The 24705-nt window shown below is 40.4% G+C and overlaps 1 protein-coding gene across 1 annotated transcript in view; it reads left to right on the top strand.

Annotated features, from left to right (window-relative positions):
• RELN (reelin) overlaps positions 1 to 24705 on the top strand; it is a 280730-nt gene that overhangs the window by 149843 nt on the left and 106182 nt on the right. Inside the window, exons 10-14 of the mRNA XM_030237765.2 lie at positions 2760 to 3000; positions 15652 to 15797; positions 19757 to 19908; positions 22221 to 22333; positions 23913 to 24121. Of these exons, the coding sequence (XP_030093625.2) occupies positions 2760 to 3000; positions 15652 to 15797; positions 19757 to 19908; positions 22221 to 22333; positions 23913 to 24121 (861 nt within the window). The remainder of the gene's footprint in view (positions 1 to 2759; positions 3001 to 15651; positions 15798 to 19756; positions 19909 to 22220; positions 22334 to 23912; positions 24122 to 24705) is intronic.

Raw genomic sequence — 24705 nt, 5'->3', positions numbered from 1 at the left:
ATCAAGTGCCTGAAAAAACAGGCACTGAAAAAACTTTGATGACTTTTTGCATTTTAGCACCATTTCTAATGTCAGTAAAGGCCATATTTTATAACATTTTAAGTTTCTACTTTGGTAGATGAAAATTTTCAATAAAAACATTTTATAGTTTGATATGAACACTTGGCTCTTAACACTCTTGTAACAACAAGATTATGACAAATAGTGCCTTGCTTTTAAACCAACTGGCATACATGAAAATGCAAAGGATTATGAATGGATAATTTAAATCCTTTCATCACAGGATCCACACCTTTAAAGAGAGCCAGTGGCAAAGATGGATTTTTCTGAGAGCATATTTTATTAAGTTATAGTAGAAAGGCATTTTGTGCAATGGCATAAAAAAACAATTATGCAACTGGGGAAGAAAAAGCTGTTATTTATATGTAATATATTCATAGCATCTCATTCTGCCTTTCTGCATTACCTCTGTGTCAGTGCTGTATAAGTGACTTGCTTGAGCCTATTTTCAGTCCATTGAGGCAAATTGCAGAGCAAAAGGGTCCTTAATTTCTGATGAAGAAGCAAAACTCTAGCTGGAAGGTTGTCTGTTTCAGTATCTCATTCTCCAACTCCTTGTGGGAGTGGAACTACAATTTCATTGAAAAAACCATAAATTTTAGTAAAACAATTGGTGCTAGTTCTTATCTCAGAAAAATATAAAGCGAGAGAATTCACTGCAGGCACTGAAGTTGCCTCAGAGTAACCACACAATGCATTCAGTTTTTCTCACATTGATGCAAGATTACACACCTAGTCCCTAACATCAGCTCAGATGCTCTCATAGCTTGCAGAGCTATGAGAAACTTGAGAGTTGTGAGGATGCAAACACAAGCCCTTGAGACCAATTTTTTTTTTTTTTTAAGTTAATGTGCATGCAGTTTGACCTCTCTTTCCTCAGCTTTGATGCTGGAGCCAGCAGTAGAAAATAGGTCAATGGAGCAATGTCGTGCGAAGGGGAGAGGCTGAATTATGGAAGGATGCTCGTTGCTCCTGTGGTCCCTATGAATTGCAGTGTTTATTTGAAAGTGCAGCTTTCACAGCACCACATGCAGCTCCAGGGAAACACTGGGAGAACTGGGAGGAGATGGGACAGGAGGGCATCTGTGCAGGGGAGGTGTTGTATTTTGTGGGTGGGATGTCAGCTCTGGGCTCCTGGGAGGGAGGGCAGAGATCCCTGGGGAACGCCGGCGGTGCTGTGTGTGGGCTGCGGGAGTGGGGACAGCACCCCGGAGCAGCGCTGTGCTGGAGGGTGACAGACACAATGTTTAGCAAGGGCAGGGACATCTGTGGGGGCACGGGCTGGGTGTGAACATGGGACAAATGCAGTTGCACTTCAGCATTTTGCTTTGCTTTCAAAAGAGAAGTTCCTCTATTTTCTGCTCTAAAAGGAAGCTATTGGTGCCCTTTTTCCCTGAAAGCTCTGGATTGTCTCTGACAAACTATTCACCCTTAAAAGCATCACTACCAAGGCAAATAGAACTTGACTAGCTGACATCTTGCAAACCTCAGTTTTGTAACTCCTTGCAGCCTGAGGTTTGAATATAGCTGATTCACATGCTGGGTGGTTGTTGAGGTTTAGCCCCACCCAGCAGCCAAGCCCCACACAGACTCTCTCTCATTCCCCCACCAGCAGGACTGGCAAGAGAGCTGGAGTGGTAAAAACCAGAGAATTCATGGGTTGAAATAAAGACACTTTAATAGGGAAAGCAAAAGCCAAATAGACAATCAAAGCAAAACAAGGAATTAATTCACTGTTTCCCATGGGCAGGCAGGAGTTCAGCCATCTCCAGGAGAGCAGGGCCCCAACATGTGTGATGGTGACTTGGGGGACAAACACCATCATCCAAACATTCCTCCTTCCACCCTTTATGTACTGAGCATGGTGTCACATGCTCTGGAATATCCCTTTGGTCAGTTGAGGTCACCTCGTCCCAGCTCCCATCATCCCAAACTTCTTCTGGGGGAACCTCAATCCTTTCACAGCTCTCTGAAGAGCTCAAGGCCCAAATCACTGCCTAATAGTAATGCTCCAGGTCTGACTCTCCACCCCTCATTCTGTATTTTCAGCAATAAGAGAGAGGACAGAAATAGATTGTTTCTTCTGTATTGTTCTTGATGCAGAACAAGGAAAGAAGGACAACCTGGCCCTCCCCATGCACAGAATTATCCTGACAGCAGGGGTGTGGGATTGGAAGGGCATGTTTGTCAGAGAAAATTCCTAGCTTTTCTCTCCAACCTTTCTGCTCCATCCAAATCTTAAGAGACTGAGACATCAGAACTCTGCAGATTCTTTTGATGAAGCAAAAAATCAAATTTCATGAGACCTGTTTTTCTAATGAGCTTCCTTAACGTTTCCTTTTGTCCATTCCTGCAAAATACCTGACAATCCCCAGTCACCACCTGTGACCAGCACTGAGCATGGAGGTGGTCCTGCTCTATCCTATCCTCCTGCTCTCCAAACATCTCACTGATCTGTGGTTTATTGCCTTAGCTTGCACTCTCTTTGAAGCCAGGCTGCCTGTTTGGGCTGGATGTGCCCTGCCTGGCACAGTGGGACTCTGCCTCAGGGCAGGTATTCTCTGATCTCCATAGAGGCTTTATCAGCATACAAGGGATGTCAGCACAACCGTGTCACAACTAGTAAATGTGTTAATTGAGGGAAAAGTGCTCCTGACTATGCCTTAAAATTGGTCTAATTCTCTATCCTTGTTTTTCAGCGCTCCTTCCAACATCAGCACAATCATCCACATCTTGTACCTTCCTGAAGATGCTAAAGGGGAGAATGTCCATTTTCAGTGGAAACAGGATTATGTTCTTGCTGGTGATGTGTATGAAGCCTGTTGGGCATTGGACAACGTCCTGATCATAAATGCTGCTCACAGAAAAGTTGTGTTAGAAGATAATCTGGATCCTGTGGATACTGGCAACTGGCTTTTCTTTCCTGGGGCCACAGTTAAGGTTAGTCTGATTTTCCATGGCTTAATGTTATTATTATTCTTGTAAGTAGAAGAAGACAGTAGCACCTAACCAAACTATGATCATAAGGATGTTCAGGCAACTCCATCTGCTTCTAGAATTGGGCTCTTTTTAGCTTTGTTTTTACCTTTTCTCTGTCCCATTGGGGCTCTCTAAAACAATGCAACTTTTCTGCCATGACCAAAACCAAATGGCATTCATACTGTCATGTCAAAGATCATGTAACAGAAAATGGAAAACAGCTTCCTTTTAGCAAAACAGTGCAGTATTTTTGAAACAAATTCAAGTCTTCCTGTTAGATATTTTAAATATTTGCTTTTTAACTTAGTCTTGCTCAGCTACAACTACTCACTTCACAAATCATCCCAAAAAAGTAAGATTTCCCACCTTTTCTGTCTGTGAATATCCCATCTAAATTGCAGCACAAATTTGGGTAGTGGCTGCTCCTTAAGATTCTCTTTTTCAATATGATCCTGTTTTGCTATGTGAGATACAGCAAGACCAAGGTCCATTCTACCTCGAGAAAAACTCTAAGGAGCCCAACAAGATCCCTGTTCCCAGAGTACCTGCACATGCAGATTTGTTCAGTATTTGGAAAACAGTTGGATTCTTGCTGTCTATGTTTCAAAGCAGCCAGAAGTTCAACAGCTGATGACTTTCTGGTTTCATCCTCTTTTCATTCACAAAAGCAGTTTTGATGTCAAGGTTCATTTATGATGCTGTTAATGGTTTTGGCAATTGCACAGGAAACAGATGTTGAATACTGAGGGCAGTAAGAGTTTGGTTTTGGCCTCATCCTTTTCCCACAGGACCTGGTACAAATGGCTTCAAATTAATAGTTTAGGACATAAATATTCCCACTATTCTACTAATCATAGTGCCATCTTATTAACTCTTTTTTTTTTTTTTACTTCAACAGGCCATTTAAACTACATTGGCAAAGTTTTTACACAAGATTTTAGAATCAAATAATGTCCTGCATATTTAATGAATATTATGTGATTGGTTCACTTGTTGTTTTGTCAGTCTTATCTCTGGATTTTGAAATCCAGCCCACATATGTGACAGTGTGAAAGAAAAGGAAGGGTTAATGTAGCACAGGCACTGTTACTTTTCTCAGTTGTCCAAGCCTAAACACTGCTTGCTCTTTCTGAAACATGTATGAACATCTAAATTTTAACAAATAACTCTTTTGTTGTTGTTGTTGTTGTTGTTGTTGTTGTTGTTTATGATTTTTTTGATTGGTTGTGGAGTTTATTTTGGGGTTTGTTTAGTTAAACCCAGCTAGGTTGAGCCAATACACAGCTAGGCATTTATGAAAGACGAAGGACCTAAACCTGGAGATTACTGAGAGTTTCTAGACAGAAATCCCATCAAGGTCAAGCCTTATATGTGAATTGAGTGAGGTTTCACCAACCTGCCATTCCTCCAAGCTCATCTTCTTTTTTAGGTACAAGTGAAATGTGCAAATGCCTGTTTCCAGCTGAGCTCTGACTGTGTGCAGCCACTTGCACCAGGCTGAGGCTGTGTCTAAGGCTGTGGTGTAGGCACACTGGATTAAGGCTGTGTGTGAGGCAGGCCTTTAATTCTTCATGGGACCCTGCAGTGTGTCTGTATTGTCACCAGAGCACTCCTTCACTCTTTTCATTTTTAGCTCTTGCTGCAGTCTTCCTCAGATTTTCAGGAACAATCTTGCCAAATATAATTCGAACAGATTTTGCAATGTGAATTTCATGTTATGTCAAAAGCAAGACTATAAATTGGGTCAAGATTTACATCAGATCAGCATAAAACCTGTTGTAGCATTCTAACACCAAGAACAAATTGTTGGACTTATTTTTTTGCTTTTCATATTTGGAAAATTATATAAATTTTACAAAATCTTTTATTGTTTTCTTTAAAGCACTTACCTCTAATCTCAGTTCATCACAAACATAATATTTTGTATAAGCAGAAAGATAAGAATCCTTGTCGATTGTGCTAATGACATTGAATATACCATAGAGGAAGGCTATAGGAGATTTCTCTATCATAGCCAAAGTCACTGGCATACAGAATAATATTTGAGAAACCCTAACAGTGTTACAGGGGTAGCTTCCATCACAGATAATTCTAGTTCCCTTTTTTCTACAAGTCTTTTTCTTCCCAGACAACTAGAACTTGCTAAATAGTCCTGGTCTTTGTTCACAAAGTCTGTATAGCAATTCAAAATTTTTTCTTTCCATTTTTACTAAGGGATCAGCAAAGTGTGGTCTCAGAGCTGTCTGCAGCTTCCCCACGAGGGGAGCAGAGGGGCAGGCACCAATCTCCTCTCTGGTGGCCAGTGATGAGGTCTGAGGGAGCGACATGAAGCTGTGTCAGGGGAGATGTAGGCTGGCTGTGAGGAAAAGGTTCTCCCCCAGAGGATGGTTGGGCTCTGAACAGGCTCCCCAGGGCAGTGGTCACAGCACCAGCCTGACAGAGTTCAAGTGTTTGAACAATACTCTCAGGCATGTGGTGAAATCCTTGGGATGTCCTGGGCAGGCCAAGAGTTGGGCTCTGATAGTCTCAGCAAGTACCTTCCAACTCAGGATATTCTGTGATTCTATGAAGTTTCATTGCTGCCTCCTGCTACCTTTTCTAACTCTCACCTATGTGCCTGAAGTTCCCATACTCACTGTCACAATGCTGGACCTCATTCCAGTCTCACAAGACCTTTTCTCTGATACCCAGGCCTGTTTGTGCCATACAAGTTTCAATTCATATCCTCCCATCCTCTCCCAATTAATATTTTAGAAAAACTAGCCTTAAAAATATTCCTTGAGGATCTAACATGTAAGATTAGGCCATTAGACCACTCTCTGTCATTAACAGCAAATGAGACAGCAGAGTGTGCATCCACCTAAACAGATGCTCTCCTCCCTGAGAAGTGGTGTCATCCTTGCTGCCTACTGAGTTCCTGGCTCTCTTTGAGGGTACATCCCTTCAAGATAACACCATTGGAGTGGACAGTGAGAGCATTACTGGGAAATTTGCAGCAATGTGTTCACTCACTCCAGTTTGCTGGGTTTGGATGCTGTGTTCTCAATAAACACTGTGGGAACTTCCCTGTGCCCAGCTTGGGAAGAAGTTTCTCCTCCTCTCCCAGTCTGCTTGAGCTTGGCCCAGGGATTTCCTTGCATCTCCCGTTCCCCTCTTGAGCAGTTGCTACGTGTTTGGAAGCACAGGGCTGGTTGCAGACACAGCTGGACCTGGCTGCTGAAACAGGATGCAAGCTGAGAGATAATCCATTGAGCTTGTGTGTCTTGGTTCCAAAGAAGACAGCAAAAGGCAAGAGAGAGGCTGTTAGCAAGGCCAAGCAACCCCTAGGAGATTAATTGGATCCACTGGAACGTGTTTATGTGTGTCGGGCTGGGTGGAAGGGTGTTGAACAGGATAAATTCCTGACTGGGCTTCAAGATTCCCAGTGACAGCTCTGAGCATGAGCATGGCCTCACAACTGAGCATGGTTAGGATGATGCTCTGGTGGTTGAGCTTGCTGAAATGCATGGAATAATGCTGTACTTCTGTCAGTAATGCTCCTTGGAGCTTTGCTCCTATGGAACAGAAAACAGATTTCAGCTTTCATTGGGCACTTCATATATATTGTATAATTGACCAGAAATTGCTGAGCTTTGAGGTACAACATTTGCAAGTTCTTTTGTTTTCTCTGACTATCCTGGTTCAAAATTGGTTGTGCAAGTCTAAAGCTAATTTTAAGAAGGGAGACAACCTCAGTAGTCTTAGATTTTATGTTTCTGCAGTGCTTTGATTGCACAAAAATAACATTGAGACCAAACCACCTGTCTCTGGAATTTTTCCATATTGGGAAAGAGCAGTATGGATCATTACAGACACCACAGGGACAATGTATCTGGTCGTGGTGTGTTAACCCAGTGACACTTCTCATCTTTGAGAAGAGTCAAGTTGCAGAATTGCTGACTCACAGTAGTTGCAGCAGTAGTTGGGTTTAGGACTAGGGTAACTGATCCATATTACTTACTACTGTGGGCATGATCAAAAAGCCCTAAAAATATTCCAATCCCAGTATCCTGATTCAGTAAGCCCTTTAAATAACAGGACATCACCATTCAGCTCATTTTCATTTCCCAGATATTTGCCAGTGTAGCAGAAGGGAAAGTTGCATAAGAAAAGAGTCACTCACACTCAGGAAAATATGCTGAAAATATGTGTAAAACACTGCGACCTTGTACCACACCCTGAGCAGAGCAGGGCTATGCACATCCCAGGTCTGCAAGTCCTTCCTGAACCTGCTTGTTGTGTGCTGCTGAGCAGAGAGGACATGCACAAAGACCTGGGAATTTGTCAAAAAGAAAGGCTGATTTAGCAATAAAAATTTGACCCTCCCTCATTCCAGAGCAGATTTACAAATGTCTGAATAGTCTGTTAATTAATGGAATGGCTTTGGATAGTCTTCTTAAAAAAACATCCTGATCCATATATATATATATATATATATATCTTTTGGGTTTGTTTGTGCTAAAATAAACAAGATTTTTTTTTCCTTTTGCTTTTAAATTCTTTCTTTAAAATGTGTTCAGGTATCCGTAGCCATTTTCTGAATCAGTCTGAATGTGTTTGAAGGAGGAGAGGTAATAGACTATGTATGCCAGTGTGAAAATGTCAGACTGAAATTGCTGTGACCTTATATTGGTCAAAATTGCAAATAAATAAATTCTTCTGACAAGATTCCTTTGTTTTTTGAGTAAGATATATCAAGGCAGTATTTGGTCTGTGGGCCAAACCCAGCCTTCTAGCCAGCTGCTTTGCCTTGCAGGAGCCCTTATCCACCACATCTTCCTGGGAAGAGATGGGCAGACTTCCTGCTGCACCTCATCTGAGACATTCCCGCTTCTCTGTGGGTGGGAGGAGGAGTGTGAGAGGGGAGGAGACTTTAAGAAAGCCGTGCAGAGTGCACAAAACCTGTCTACCAGCTGCCTTTAGATTGTTGCCATTCTGAGCTGTGCCCATGAGGAGGCATTTGTGTCCTAGCCCATGGGGGGAATTGCTCTTGCCTTTTTTTTTCCCCCTAATAAACAGACTTGTAATTAAAATAACAATACTTAGATATAATGCCTAGGAGTTCATTAGAGCTGACAGGTGGTTGGCTGTAGTGCTGTGAGTCATTTGGGCAGCTGAGAATTGATGTTGGGCAGCAAGGCTGAACCTACACCTTTCTCCATGCCAGTTCTCTGTGGCTTGGAAGTGTTGGGAGGGATGGCAGGGAGCCAGCATCAGCTCTGAGCTGGTGTCCAAGCAAAGGGGGTCTTTCCTGCCTCCTAGAAGGAAAGAATTTGATCTTCACAGGTCACTGGGAGATGCATATCAATAAAAATAACATGAATTGACCCATTAGATGCCAAAGAGTAGAAACAATTTTGCTCTGATTTTACAGTGCTGTAAATGCACACCATTGCTTTCAGAAGAGCAGATAATGCTCAGGGCAGAGTGCTCCAAACATCAGTAGTTCCCAGAGCATGGAGGAATAGCTCAGATCATGCCAGTTAAATGACTCATTAAGGAAACCGGTCATTGCCGGAGCATCGGTGTTAAACAAACATCATGAAATGTCCTAGAAAACCAAGAACCACACAAATCATGTGAATCACTCATAAACAGGCAGAGTGTTTTGGGCCTTAGCCTTTGAATAACAGTCTACAATCGGAAATGACGAGTGCAAACACACTGTATGAAATGTTTCTTGCTACATCACAGGACAGGTTTGATCCCATTGTTTTGGAAAGGGAGAGTGCACTATAACCCTCTGTGCTCCTGGCCTGCTTGTGCTGCCAAGGTTTTTGTTCCATGGCCTACATTAAATGATATAAAAATGTAGCACATGGGAAAGAATAAAGCTCTGGTTTTCTCATGGGAAGGTATTCTAATCACATTGTGTTCTTTACTTTGGTTAAAGAAGGAATTTCAGGCCAGGAGCATTAGCAGCCAAATCCACAGAATTTAGAATATGAAGCTGTCCCTAAATTCTGTAACCATACCTTTGCTGACTGACACATTGCATACAAAGTATGATTTTATCAGGACTTAATCTATCCTTGTACCTGCTATCATGTCAAAATTTTAAAATTTCTAAAACCTGCATGACTCATTTCCAGAAAGACACAATATCTAATTTACAGCTTCATTGACAATGCTGCTTCAATTAATTTTCTTCATCTTTCTTCTTGTTCCTCTGCTTCTCATATCTCATCTGTTTGCATTGCCTAGATTTTAATTAAAAAACCTCTCCTCTCTAAGGAGCAATCTGAAGTGGCAAAAATAATCACTTAAAATATTGCGGTCATTAAAAAATTGGCTGCAGTCAAAGCCAGGAATTTTCAATTTGCCGACAAATGATATTTTCCTTTCTTTTTAAAGTGCATTTTGTATTTGAATAGCACACGCCAGCCAGCCTGGCTATCAGAGATGCTCGTCCAGCTGGGTGGGCTGCGTGACAACTCCTTAATGGGGGAAATTGATGGCCCTCTGCTAGTGTAGAGGTGAAGGCATACTGGGCAGATTTCTTTCCATCTGCCGTCAGCCCTTTGCAAGCTGGCACTGCCCAAATGCCCAACACATTCATTCCAATGCAAGAAATGTCGCCAAAAAATAAATTGTGAGGCTACAGCTGTCTGAAAGAATCATCAGGGCCATTAGGCCCAGGGGAGATAATATGAAGAAGAGCATCAGTGTTCACCACTGATAAAAAGCTAATTAAATGATGGTAAGGATGACTGTGAATGCTTTAAAGGCATAGAGGTGAACAACATTTTCATGGGAGTTCAGGAATGAACCTCAGGAAGATGATATGCAAGACCTCAGCCAAAAATCTGTTACACTGAGGAATTTCACACTAGTGTTTCCTGTTGATGCTTTGCCGAATGGCACAGTTGTATCATTTAGTTGCCCTCTGTTCCACTCTTCAAGTAAAGAAATCCCGTACTGTAAAGCCAAGAGGTATTTATTGATTCACAAGTTTGACTTGAACAACAGGGACAGAAGCTGGCTAGGATGAACTTCAGTGCTTCTGTTTACATTCCTAATATTTGTCTTTTGAGTTTCTAAAAATCTTCAGGCTATGTCCTTTGCTGCAACTGTGACAGAGGCTGATGTGGTTGAGGCTTGTGCTGGTTCCCATTGTAGGGTGGACTGGAGATCTCCAGATCCTCCAGGCCAAGAGGTCACGCTGAGGGGAGCTGATGTCTCCTTACGTGGTGCTTGCATGCAAGTCTTTAGAAATATGGAGATTGTTCAGGCATGTTACATGATGTAGGATCCCAGATTTCACCTGGGGCCCTTATTTAGTTATGAAACCTTAAAGAGATCCAGTTGTAAAGAGCCTGCTTCACCAAATCTGACTTTCCTGCTTTTGCTGACCAATGGTTTTGAGCAGTCATCATTTAAGCAATTCTTCATTTCATATAATCAAGAGGATTTCCTAAAAGAACCTAAAATCTAAGAAATGTAGTGTAGGATAAAGAGCTTGGCAGGCTCTTGACAGAAGATTGATTTTGAAATCATGCATTGGTCTCTCTCCCATTAAATAATATCTTCATAACGTGTTGTAGAAATCTCATATCAATTAGTAAAACTTGCAGGGTCTTATAGACAATTTGGCTAAGAACTGTAGTGGTAAACAGGAAATATTCATAGACAACAGCAATTTTAGAGTGAAAATGCATTTTTTGTAATTGTGATACCAATGTAGCATCAAAGAGTCCTGCTCAAGGAATGTACCACAGCTGCCTCTCCAGCCACAAATCCAAAAGATAGCCTGTGTCCCAGGACATTGCCATCCATTTATGAAAAAGGGAATAAGCTGGGGATGGGAATGTGTGGGAGTAAAAGGAAATGCTGCAGGAGGGGAGAATGCTCATCCTGCTCATCAGTGCTCTTCAGTGCACTCTTCAGTGTAATCATTGATAAGGCTTGCTGAAGACAGCACTAAGCAACTGTCTGAAGGCAATCCTGAGAGCATTTGTCAAGAGCAGTGGGGAGAATGGGCAAGAGCTTGAAAGTTTTGTTGTCTCACCAGCACATGTAGTGACAGCATTGACAGTCAAGCATTGACAGTCAAGAAAAGTGGCCCACAAGATGGGACATATGGGAAATGGTGGAGGCAGGTGAGGATGAGCCATGCAGGGCCTTGAAAATGGGGAAAAAGCAGTGATACCATGACTATCCAGTAGAAAAACTTCAGAAACACAGCAAATTCAGAGTGAAGATTAGATTGAAAGTAAATCCAAGAATGCTGAGATTCAGGAACACATCCAGCCAATTTTCATTTTGCCCTATTCTTGCAGAGCAATAGCTTAACAATTACAGCTAGTGAATAAGGTAGTGCCAGACTGAATTAAAATATTTGCTGGTTTTTTGGGTTTTGTTCTCTTGGGATCACCACAGTCCCTGAACAGAACCTGGCTTCTTTCCATTTGGCAACAAGCAGGGGTTGTTTATTTAGGAATACAACAGTTTACTTATGTCAGGCTGATAGTCCCATTCCAGTTGCAAACAATGGGCAACAGCAACTGTTGTGAAGAGGCTTCATTCAAGTGCCTGTGTCTTATGTTCTATTATGTAGGTGATCTGAGAGTAAACTTTGTTAAATTATGTTTATCAGATTTGTGAAAGAACTTATTCTCTAAATTAACTTTTCCTTACAAATTAGTTAATGTTTCAGTGTTGTAATTTGCACAAAGACACACTAAAGGTTCCACATGCATTTAATCCCCTTTAAAGAGAATTGAATGGTGCCTTAGTTCTGGACCTACAGCTGATGCTTCCATGGTAACAAGGGCAAATATCCTACAAGTGGCTTTCATTTGGCCCTTTTAGTTACAAATTTTGCATAGCAAGTTAATTTCCTCTTATTTTATAGATTATTGAAATGCAAATTAAAATTAAACTGAGAACAAATTTAATCTGGAATTCATAAAATAGCAATTATGTAATCCAGAGGATCTCTAGTTTAGGGAGAGCTTAATCGAGATAGTTTTAAAACTCATTATGTGTACATTCCACATTTTTTACCTTTTGGGAATAACAAAACAAACACTTGTGAAATTCAGTCCTTAATACTGGAAGTATGTAGACTTCCACCACAAGTGTAAAACCTTTAACTTGGGAAAGAGAGAACACAATATGTAAATTGTACCTAAGGGTTTGTTTTTTTTCTAAAGGCTTGAATTCAATTCTTGGGTTGAACCCAAGAGAAAATGAGTCTGATGGTTTCAATTCTGTCTTTAATCTGTTCAAGCCCTCTGCAAACCCACAAAATAATCCAACATATTCAGCAGCCTCCTGGATGCTGAGCAAGACTGACAAGGTAGCTGGGGGTAATGCTGGTGAGGGACCATCTCCTGCAGAGCTTCTTTTGCTCCTGGAAAATATAGCTGAGTGCTCTTTGAGGTTTTTCTTCCCTCAGCAGCCCATCAGGTAAAAAAAAAGTGCAGTAAAAGCAGTGACAGATAGTGACTGCTTGGGAAGCTAAAAGAAAAAAACCTGAGGGTGATGGTTATACAGGCAGGTGGGAGAGAATGAGATCATGAGTGGAGGAGCCCTGGCCCTTGCTTGGCCAGCTCAGCTCATGGAGCTCCTCCACATCGGCTTCTCCCATGGGCAGGTGTATCCCAGGTACTGGATGGTGGCACTGGGGCAAAACCATACAAGGAAATGGTGACAGTTCCCTCAGAACTTCTGTAAAATCCATACCTGTGTTTAGAGCACGTTCCTCTTTCTCACTTTTTTTAAAGGCCATTAAGGTCACGAGCTCCTATTACATGTTTCACAGGTATTTAGAATAACAGGGGAGTTACACCCCAGACTGAACTTCTCTTCTGTGTAGCTGCTTCACAGGAGCCAAAGCTGACAGGAGCAGATTGTGATTTGAGCCATACGTTGTGTGGTTCGTTAACACATGAAATATGCATAAAATACATATTCATAGATTCTATGGAGCTGTGTATAAATGCAGAAATATAGCTTTATGGAACTAATTAAATAAATTATGATTTTGAGCTTTTGTAAAGTGTTCATCATACACCACTCTATAAATAATTATTTTACCCCTGTTGCCAAACTGCCCATTTATTTATCTTGACAACCTAAATGAAAACTCCATAAATAAATATTCTGCCAGACAGCAGAAGGATGTACAAATATTAAAAGATAATGGGGTTGTATCTGATTTGTGTTTATTTTAATAGATGGTTTTCATCAGGCAAGAGATCACTAATTACTACTAATATACCCACTATCAATGCATACTTACATATAACTTAGCACCTGAGATATAAGTTGCTCTTATAGAGGATTTTCTAATGCGTGTATGCAATTCTAATATCTACCTGAGTAGGATCTATTTAGCTATTTGATCCCTGAGACGAAGGTTTATGTATAAATTTGAATTAAGTTTTAGCCTGAATATTTATTTTTAGTGTATTTATTTGGCTGCCTGCAGATACTAAGAGTTTTGTGGCAGATTGATTGACAGAGAAAGGATACTTCATTTGTGTTCAGCAAATGAAGAAAATTCTGTAAATCAAGAAGCACAACAAAGAAATGATTCTTAAAATTCTGATGCTAGTGATGCTGATGAGTGTGAAGGTTAAAATCAGTAAACAAAAGCAATTTCTCAGTCCATTATAAATAACTGCCTAGTACAACTGCTGTTTTTCAAAGAGAAGATATAAAACTGTCTCATTAATTTCTGCTAGTTCTGATATATTTGCTGTGTAAATTATTCTGCCTTTTCAGTGGCATATATGGTGTACTGTGTGTATGCTGCATTAACAGACCAAGGAGAAAGGAGACTTGTGACAAAATCTATTTAATTTCTGTGATAAGTTATCAACACTTCAGGATCTTTCTATTGCTTTGACCTTTCTTTGGGGAAAAAAACACTTAACAGCAATTAGTTTATTTTAGCAGTTGAAACAGTCTTTAAGTTTTTACAATGTGTTATATTTTTATGTGATATTAAGTCTGTGTTAATAAACATTGAGCTGTTGTCATTCAAGTACAGAACAGGAACTCTCTATACCAAAATCAGACTTCAAGTGCTCACAGTTTTTTCTAACAATGTGTAGGCACCTCCAGAAATATAAAAATTATGTTCCTTTATATAAATTAATTGGTGAGGTATTGACAACCATGCTTGAAAATCATCAATAAAAGAATTTCAATTATGTCACTTTAGTACATTGATAAATAAGGTGGTATAAAATATGACAAAATGTGTTATTTTGTACTTTGCTCATAAAAACCCATAGACAAAGATGTACTGAGCAGTTTTCATTTCTTGCCCCACCCTTCTCTTTGTTAAAATCTAATTATTCCTTTATGTGACACTCCCATGACCTTTTTAAGTGCAGAAGATGTGATTGTCATATTTTCCCTTGGTGCATTATGAAGGGGTTCAGAGACAAGAGGGCACTGCAGAGACAATACTGAAAAGGTCAATGCAATTTGGCATTATTGTATCTCTTTTTTAAATACTGAGATGTTGTAAGAATGCAGAATTATTCTAATTAATAGGTCCTTAATTCAGCTTCCAATCTTAAGGAGCAAGATCTCACACACACACACACACACACACACACACACACACACACACACACATGAATAAAAGAAGTGTTTGAGAGAATTATTTGTTTTATCAGTACTTTTTGTAATATGAAGAATTCAAAAAACTACAAAGTGCTCTGTTTGCATTAAGACAAGGTAGATCTTCTTTAGAAAATTGTAGTACCTTTTTCTGCCTCAGAGATTTGGCAGACTGTCTATTTATCAGACACACAAGAAGCCAAAAAATGTAGGATGGGAGAAAGAAGAAAATCTATACTATAACCCCCTTGTACACCTCACAGGTAGCTCCTTCCAGGCCAACACTCCTGGAGTGTTCTGGTGGCCATGGCATGTTGGGGGAGACACATGGCACCATTTGATGTTGCTGAGGCAGTATGTGCAGAAATGCAGTAGGAAAAACAGACAGTGGGTTTGGGATCAGCCTCAGGACCCCTGGGATTGCTCTATCACAAGAGCTTATTGCCTCTAGAGCTATTTGTTGTTCAATAATATTTGCTAAATACAGCACATACAGCCTTTTCAGCCATACACTTGGGGCCCAAAGTTTACTGTATGGCAGTGCATAGCAATTTTACACACAAATACCTCTTTTGGAAAAAATTCACACACAGAGATCTGACATGCTTCACAGCACACAACTCTTACGCCTACAAAATCTCCAATATTTGATATACTACTGAAGTTATTTGCAGACAGGGTTGTGTGTGGCCCAGACGTAGGGGCCATGCTTTAAAACAGAAATAAACACCCACAGATGTGGTACATGACTTTCAATGCAAACAAAATTTTACCATGGTCTGTAGTGGGTTCCTAGGGAAGCAGTACAAGATTAGGACACAACAATTGTTGGGATAGGACAAGGAAGATACAGGATCACCATCTGGTTTTTATTTAGCTTCAGGCATCAGTGAGTCCATGGATAAAGCCCAGCTCAGGCTGAGATCTGACAATGTGTGAGCACTGTACAAACCCAGCATAACCTCAGCTCCCATGTGCTCCTTCTGCCCACAGCACAGCTGCCAGTCCGATGGCAACTCCATCTACTTCCACGGCACCGAGGGCAGCGAGTTCAACTTCGCCACCACCCGGGACGTGGACCTCTCCATGGAGGATGCCCAGGAGCAGTGGGCAGAGGAGTTTGAGAGCCAGCCCAAAGGGTGAGTGTCCCCAGCCAGAGCAGGGCCCTGCACAGGCCAGCAGCTTCACTCCAGGCATGAGGAAACAGGATAAATAGGGAATTGCTTCTTATCTGTGCTGTATAGTCAGTGACTAGGATAAATAGCAATACTGTAAATAGCACATGGTTGCAGATTTTAGGAAGAAACAAGTCCAGGAATCCCAGGAGGAACGGTTTGTCTCTGGACCATCCTGTCACCACTGTTTTTAGTGGAAAAAATGGTGTTTGTGACGAATGTAGCCTTTCTAAAGAAACATGTGATGGTGATCTGTTTTTTTAATTCACACCAGTGTTGTTAACAAGCTCATATCCAAATTCCTTGAGGAATTCACCCCCTCTGTGAGCCTCACTTTACTGAGAGAGAGCTCCTGTTTATGCAGATGCCTGTAGGTGCTGGAGGAGGAAGAGGAGGAGAAGGTGGAGGCAGGAAAGATGAAGCAGCAGTCCATTCTCATCTGGCATCACCAAGAGCATAGCCATACCTGCTGGGCAAGAGCTCAGGGTCTGGCTGATAATTTTCTATTTCTACTCTGAATATATACTTTGTGATTCAAAGGGTCCCTGTAAAGCCATATCCAGCAGGGTCTGCTGCAAGCATGCAGAAAATAAATAAAACTGTCTAGGACAACAATATTAGTACTCTTACTAAAACATGAGTGAGCTTTGAAAAATGTGTCCTGATAAAGAAGCTTCATTTTATACACCTCATTGTATAAATTCTGACAAAAAGAAAGCAACCTCAGTAGGGTCTTGATTCTTTTCTATTAAAAAAAAATAATAAAAATCATTAGTGGCTGTAACCCCAGGGCAATGGGAAACATACACTGCTAATTTATGGGTCTCCACTGAATGTTGATTTTAGCCTACAAAGTACTTCAGGTCATTAACAACTGATTCAAATGCTGCCTATGCTGTGATGAAAGTGAAGAGCACTTTTTAAGAAATACCTGCTAAAGTGTCCTGTGGACACATACATATATTTGGGGTTTACAGAAAAAATATTCACCGTGGACTCTGTTCCAGTTCAAATAATCAGACAATGGCAGCAGGTGTGCTTCAGATAAAGGGAAGAAAATGAGCTCGTGTGTGTTGTGTTCTACATGACCATGTGGGATACCTTTGAGATGTGCTCTCCATCTTTTTTCCATCCTGAAAAAAAACAGGATGGGAATGCTGACTGTGGACATCTGCTCTGTCTGTAGATCTTCTCTTCACAACTGGGTGCTTAGTTAAGATAAGTTGAGCAACTTTCAGCCCAGGTTAGAAATTGTACAGTTCCTTCTGAATGAGGAAAATGGCACTTTCCCTGTCACAGGGTGCCTGGTTCCAGCTGCAGATGACAAGGGAGGGTGCAGTCCTCCTTTGATTCTCTCATTCTGTGTCCCAGCAGCCAGGTCCTGATCTGCCCCCACTCTGCCAGCCCAAGGCCTCATGACCTTTCTCCTATTTTTTTCTTTGGAAATTTTACTCTATATTAGAAACTTCCTTCTTTCTATTGTTCTGTAAGAATGGAGATTTAAATTGCATGCTGCCGTAAATAAACACCGAACTTGGGTGACAACTACATCCTAATCATATAAAATTGCCACCACTACTGTTCCTCTTTCCAACATTTCTCTGCAATTTGTGTTGGGAGCTGTATAGAAATGCAAATACATTTGAGTGAGTTTCCTTATATCACTTCTTAGAGAAATATGCAATTAAATGCTATTTAAACTATATATGAAGTACGGTTTTACTGTAATCAGTCACAGAACAATGTATACCTGAGAGAGAGCTTCAGGAAGTTCTCAGGCCCTGCTTTGTCACATCAGCTGGAGCCTGACAGCTTTCAAGGGGAAGGCAAAAGCATCCCTCATAAGGGAGAGCAAAAAGAAGCTTAGGTATAGGGGTCAGCACCAGTTCCCTCTGCACCAAATGCTCTTGGAGATGAGGGCAGAAGGAATCATCACTGTTTTTAATAAGCAGTTGTATTATATGTTGCAGTATTTTTTGAATGTACCACCTAAAGTGGGAGGCTATGTGGGTAGGGCTTGCTGTAAGTACCACACATATTTCCACTGTTGTTCATCTTCTCTTTACTTGTGTGAATTAGAGCCTGATCCTAAAGGTCAGCACATCCCCACATCAGGCTGCCTAGCAGGCACATTCTTGCTTTGGACCTCCATGTTCAGTTGGCCTAGTTTAGGTCCATAAATCACCTGTTTTATAAAGAAGAATTCCAAGACTTATATGAAGGATAAATTAGTTCAAATGTAAATGTTAAATCATGCCATCACCCAGGATCCTTCTTCATTTTCTTTACTGGCAGTGTGTTGATGTACTTCTATTAAAGTGCCTTTAAATAGATAAAAAATGTAGAATTCTCTAGTTTTCATTCCTGATGCTGCCTAAAAGGAAACATCCCTGGAAACATCCATGATCTGCATCATTCATGACCCCGAGCTGTTTTGTGGGTCACTACAGAGTGTTTTAATTGAGCTAAATAGAGCATACAAAAGATCAATGGAGCATTGTGAGATTTTTTTGTGTAAGATGAAGTAGGCACAACTGTTTAATTCTGTACTTGCCTTCAGCCTGGGAGACCCATTTTCAATATTGTGCTTTTATATTGCACATTATATTGCACATTAGCTTTAAAAAATCTGCACAATAGAATTAGGGTTAGATTAAACTGTGCTTCCATTAAAATATTTATATTTATATCATAAAGCTTTTCAGTGATGTTAAGCTCACTAATTCCTGTGTAAATGACTGACAGGTTTAAAGCAGGATTTCCAAACAGGCATGTCACCAGTCTGTCACAGCTTAGGTCCATGGGGAAACAGGCAGCTTTTAAGAGGATCCTAGAAATGCATTTTGAAGTCATTGGAATGGTTAAACTAATAAATAAACTGTTTAGTTCTTGTAATGACAGTTTTTGAAATTGTGATATGGCACATACCTGCTAGAGATTGTCTCTGGTGGAAGGAGACAGGAAAAGACTGTGCCTCCCACAAGGATTTCTGAACTTCCATGTTTTCTCATTGCTCCTGAATCATGCTGGATAGTTAAATGTTTGGATTATCAGGATTTAGTGATTCTGAATAATTTCATTGTTTTATCAGCCTTATAATTCTTAAATACTTAATTATGAATTAAGACTTCAACATGAATAATAATAATGTATCAGACCAAAATAATGCACAAGATTTCAACACTTTCTAGTATTTCAAAACATTGTGTCGAGTTTTGAAGTAACCATCACTTTCATGATGAAAATGTATTTTCAATGTAAAATATTTAATTGGAAAATGCTGCAACAGCTCTTTTAATTATCACTGAATAAAAATAAGATAAAATGCTGTACAGAAAAACTGAGAAAGATCATATCATCACATATTAGGAACACAGCAGTCTTTTTTCATACTCTGTTCATGTGTTAGTTAAAAACTGTTGCCCTAAATGCTCAAAAAGATGAAAAGAGAGAATTTTCAGCTATTACCTACATATTTAATATTTGTATAGCAGATATGGTGGACATGTGCCTTTTCAAGTTTCATTGATCTATAAATCTTTTATTATGCAAAATCAATCGGAATGCATTTCTTTTTTAAACATTTTAGCACCAGAAAAAAAATAATGAAGATGGTAGAACAATACAACACTATATATTTGGTAGCAGTATTCATTAAAAGGCTCATTTTTTTATTAATTCATGCATTACTACCAATATTTGTATTAACTTTGCCTTTGATGAGTCAATTGAGTTTAAAAGCTAACATTGAATATGTAAATAATGGCATAGGGATGACATTTGAAACACTTCAAGTGGTTTTTTGTCCCCTGTAAGAGTAGAAACAGCTAATTTCATAAGTACCAGTGAACCCCTATGGCATGTTTTGTATGGGTTTATCAGTAGTGTGCTGCTGCACCTTCACCTATTGTTGGCCTCTGCAGGTGGGACGTCTTTGGAGCTGTCATTGGTACTGAGTGTGGAACCCTGGAATCTGGCTCAGCTATGGTATTTCTCAGAGATGGAGAAAGAAAAATATGTACTCCATACATGGACACCACAGGTTATGGGAACTTGAGATTTTATTTCAGTATGGGTGAGTATAAATTACTAATGTAATACAGGATGTGAAGCATGTGAGATTTACATTGTGAAGTGCTCCACAGTTGGACAAATCTTGTGTGGAGAAGCATATTCTTGTCTTTTAAACACTAATTTCAATCAGTGCCTCTTAACTCATACTAAGAAGAGATGGTCATGTCTTTGTCATGTTTAGAGGTTTTACAGGTACCTCTCATATCCTCCTGTGGCCATGTCCATGTAGACCCTGGTGCTAATCCATCAGAGTCCAGAGAGTTGCACATGAGGATGAGATGGGAGTAGCATAGAGACAGGGCAGCCTTTCCTGATGAACCCATGGAATAGTTTCACCTCAAAAGCTCTTACTCCATTCCTAAAATCTGTCATCTGCTAATACATTGGTCCAGGGTGAGATTCACACAGAGTGTGCAATGGTTTGGGAGGAGATGTGTTTTACATGTGGCATCCCTCATGAGAGCACTGCTGTGGTGTTAACATCCTCTGTGGACCTTCCTTACTGGGGCAAGAACAGCATCAGTCATTTACCAGGGCTCAGAAAGCAGCTGAGAGCCAGCCTGTCCTGTCACCTCCCCTCCCCACTGCTGTTGTCAGTGCAACTGCACAAGTTTGGTGTTGCAACAGAGCAGAATCACCATGAACATGGAAGTTAATGCTCACAGTATTTTTCCAGAATTTCTATTTTGCACATAAAGGAAGTTCCATGAGGTTTTTCTCTCAACACCATGTTTAGAGAAAGTGAGGATTTTTGCTTAAAAGAGAATGATAGAATAATAAAGGAGGAAGCAGAGGATAAACCTGTGACCTTCACAAGCAACCTTCTGTATCAACAAGAAAAAAACACATTTTATTTAATGAGGGGAAGACCTCATGTTGTTTTCCTAAATTGTTGCACATCTCCTCTGTGTTACATGAATTATGGATAAAGCACAGGAAAAAGAGGATGCTTTTTCTCATTTCTTCCAAGCATTACAACACCTGCAAGAGAAACAGGAAAGAAATTTTGTCAACCTTCTGAACTCAGGGGAGAAGCTGTTAGCAGATGCAGACACAGAGGATAGCAGGATATTGTTAGAAAAATGTATTCTCTGTGTATTGTTTAATTAAATAAATAATTGTTTGAACAGTCGGGCAAGGAGAATATTTGAAAGGACAAATGGATGTTCTTTATTACAGTATAAAACACATTAGTGATGCACATCTTGTCCAGTTCTCTGGACTGCTTCTCCTAGTCTGTTACAAGAACTGGCTGGCTGTAGAAAAAAAAAAAAAAACCAAACAAAAATCAAACAAACAACAACCAACAAAAAAAAAAAAAAAAAAACAAACAAACAAAAAAAACAAAAAAAAACCTATCCAAAAACAAGTGGAGAAAGTGTTCCAATATGTGCAATCTTTCTACTCTGCAGTCTTTTCAAAGAAGCTTCCTCATTCTGCTTTTATTTCTATTTTGGGATTTTTAAATTTTTTTTACTACCTAGAGTAACCATACTATACAGGGAAATAATTAATTAACAATTTTGTTTCAAATACAGAAATTTTCTTTAAAAGCTTCTTTTCCATAATACCGTAGTTGTGTGGTGATGTTTATCTTGTAACTATAATGCAGAACATAAGGCTCATATTTGCCAATACATCTCTTCCACAGAAGCTTAGTGAGTATTTTGGGTTCTACTGTTAGAAGGATATTTCAAATGCTGCCCTGTTGCAGTTGGGCAAGCATACCACACATGTTTTGTGTGGTGCAATAGATTCCATCCAGCCAGCCATCTCTTTTAGGATATGGTGTAGACAGTAGAAGGAGCAGCACAACAAATAAGGAACACAGGGTCTTTCTCACTTCCTTCTTAGAAGAAGTTCTCAGCTGCCAAACTATCAGCTGAGAAATATTTGAAATACTGTTATGTACCTGCCTACATGTGTGACTGCATGAAGTGTCAGCAGTAAATAGCAGTTTACTGATGAGAACTTAACAGCAGAGCATTTCTATGTAAATAGGATTTAAAGCACACAGATAGAAGTATTGCTTGAGGCACAGCATTTTCTATTTAAATTGTTTTGATAAGCTGATTAAAAGAGGTACTTGAGGTTTTCGTAATCGTCAAGCCCCTTGATCTCTGCCATGGTGCATCTGATCAAACAGTTCCCATACACTGTGTCTTTAGGGATGATGTTCTTTTGTTTCAGATCCCAAGTTAAATAGCATCTGACTGTAATTATTTTCATCATTAAGGCTGCATATATGATTCCACTTTCCAATAACAAGGGCTTCAATTAATTTTTTTTCTCACTCAAATATGTGTTGTACAGGGGGAACTTGTGATTCTGGAGAATCCCATGAAAATGATGTCATACTGTATGCCAAGATTGAAGGCAGGAGGGAACACATACCTCTTGATACCCTGACCTATGCTGCTTACAAGGTAAATTGTCTTAAAGCAGGTGGATGGGAATGGACAGATCATTCTCTTCTCAAGCCATCACAGGAATATTGTGTGGTGAATTCCACAGGGGCACTCAAATGTGACCTTCCCAAACACATAGATCATGTGCAGGCCTGGGAGCAGTCAGGCACTTTTGCAGCACAGCTCTGCAGTTACTCCAGCCCCAGGCAGGACTGTGCAGTGTTGGCTGGGGCTGGGGAAACAGGCAGGAAAGCAATGGGCAAAAATTGTCAGTTATTACCTGAAAACTGCAGTGATAACATCTCCTCACAGAAGATCACTCCTGTTTCCACTCAAGCTCGTTGCAGGCACAGTGTGATGCTGAGGAGCAGGGTCCTGAGAGGGTCATTCCTGGTGGGATCAGGGGCTGGGAGAGGGTCTGCAGTGCTGAGGGCATGGACTCAGCCGTGGGAGGCAGCTGCTGGCAGAGTGCACAGGCAGCATCTCCTCTGCCCAAAGTGCAGCCACCTTCCAACCACATCCACCACCCTCAGCAGGACAGTAAAGACCTTGAACTTGCCTTCAGGATCCTTCATGCCTAGGGCAAGGAAGCACTTAGACCATGTCTACCCTGAATAATCTGGCCCTGAGGTCTCCTTTTTCTGCTGCTGTAAAACAGGCAAAATTTGGTATTTCATACAAGTACACTTAGATGAGCTAGATATTGAAGTGCAGTGTGCTTTCATAGTCTGAGGGAAGTTTGATGGTAAAGATGCTGCTGATTTCAAGCACAGATCTGTGTACATTTTGTCTGTAACTTTAGCACTTAGAAACCAAATGTTTACAATAGTGTTTGGCCTGAGTTTGGTTGAGTCACTTGCATTGTTTCATTGTGCATTGCTTCCCTCCTCCCCTGCTTCTGTGTGAAAGACAGGGCAGAACTTTTGTAAAACTAAGGAAACTGTAATTGTAAAATAATAAAATATTAATTAGGGAACTTGGGGAGAGATAGGATCTGAAATCACATGGAATTCATTGTGGAGATTTTTTCAAACAAGCAGTTTTAAAGCTGACATCCTCTTTTGACATAATAAAGTTCTAATTACATTGCTTTAGGACAAAGGCTAAGCTTTGTGAGGCAGTGCTTTCATTTATTTCAGCAGCAAAACATCCTCCCCACTTATGCCTGTGAACTCCTGCTGTTTCTCCATTCTCACGTATCCAGAGCAGCCATGCCACCACCCTGCCTTAGCTCCTGGGAGCTGTAAGGCTCCAGGACAAACATCACCTTCCCTTCCCAGCTCAAACAGACAGCATACACTTGCCCCTCTCAGAACACAGAAGGTGCAGTCTTTTCTTCTGTGCCTTTACAACCACACATTCCCATCCCTCTGAGGTGATAAGCATCACTGGTACTCAGGGTGCTAATACCTATCCACATAATAGTAAAAGATTTTATTTGGGATGGTGTGTGGAAAAAAGTGGCTAAAAAAGTTAACAAAATGAATCAAGGAGAGAGAACAGCACGTGTGGTTCAGCATAATTAGAGTTGCTTTTTTTATTTTAAATGGTACATTGTGACCTTTTTAACTTATTTAAGCCTTAATTTCTTCTGAAGGTGCCATCTTTGGTTTCTGTTGTCATTAGTCCGGACCTGCAGACCCCTGCAACCAAATTTTGCCTGAAGCAAAAGAGTCACCAAGGCCACAACAGGAATGTCTGGGCTGTGGATTACTTCCATGTCCTTCCAGTGCTCCCTTCCTCAGTGACTCACATGATCCAGTTCTCCATCAATTTGGGGTGTGGAACTTACCAACCTGGTAACAGGTAAAACTGGAGAGATCATTCTTTTGGGTATCAGCTTTCTAATATATTTTGGTCTATAGAATCTATATAAGGGTTTGTAAATCTTTTTTTCAGAAGAAGGGCTCCCATTAATAATGACAAATACAAGCTGCTCAAAAGCTAATGTTTCTTCTGATCTTTACAGGCCCAGATTTATCTATCTCACGTGCAATAAAGAGTCATTTAATAGCTTTTCAGGTCAAAACTTGTTTTTCTTAGCCCATTATCATGAAATATGCTCATGATTTCAGACTGACTTTTGCTTCAGTTTCTAATGGGTATGAGATTTACTTCTTAATACTGTGTGAGGAGGAAAGCATTAAAGGCAGCAGCAGAAACCCGCCCTGCTGGCTTCTCTGAGATTACTGATGCCACAAGCATGTCTAATTCTAGTAAGACTGGTGATAAATGACCCTCACCTAAATGACCATCAGTGTGAGGAGGTCACTCTCTGTAGGCTGATCTCAGAACACTTTTTCTGGATTTACTTCTTCTGGACATTCAGTGTGAATTTTTCCATGGGGAAAGGGAGCAAAGGGAGTTATTTTAGGCTCTATGTGTTATAG

This window comes from Serinus canaria, chromosome 1A (genome assembly GCF_022539315.1).
Source record: "Serinus canaria isolate serCan28SL12 chromosome 1A, serCan2020, whole genome shotgun sequence".
NCBI classification, from domain to species: domain Eukaryota; kingdom Metazoa; phylum Chordata; class Aves; order Passeriformes; family Fringillidae; genus Serinus; species Serinus canaria.
This window is presented reverse-complemented; position numbering and strand designations above follow the sequence as displayed.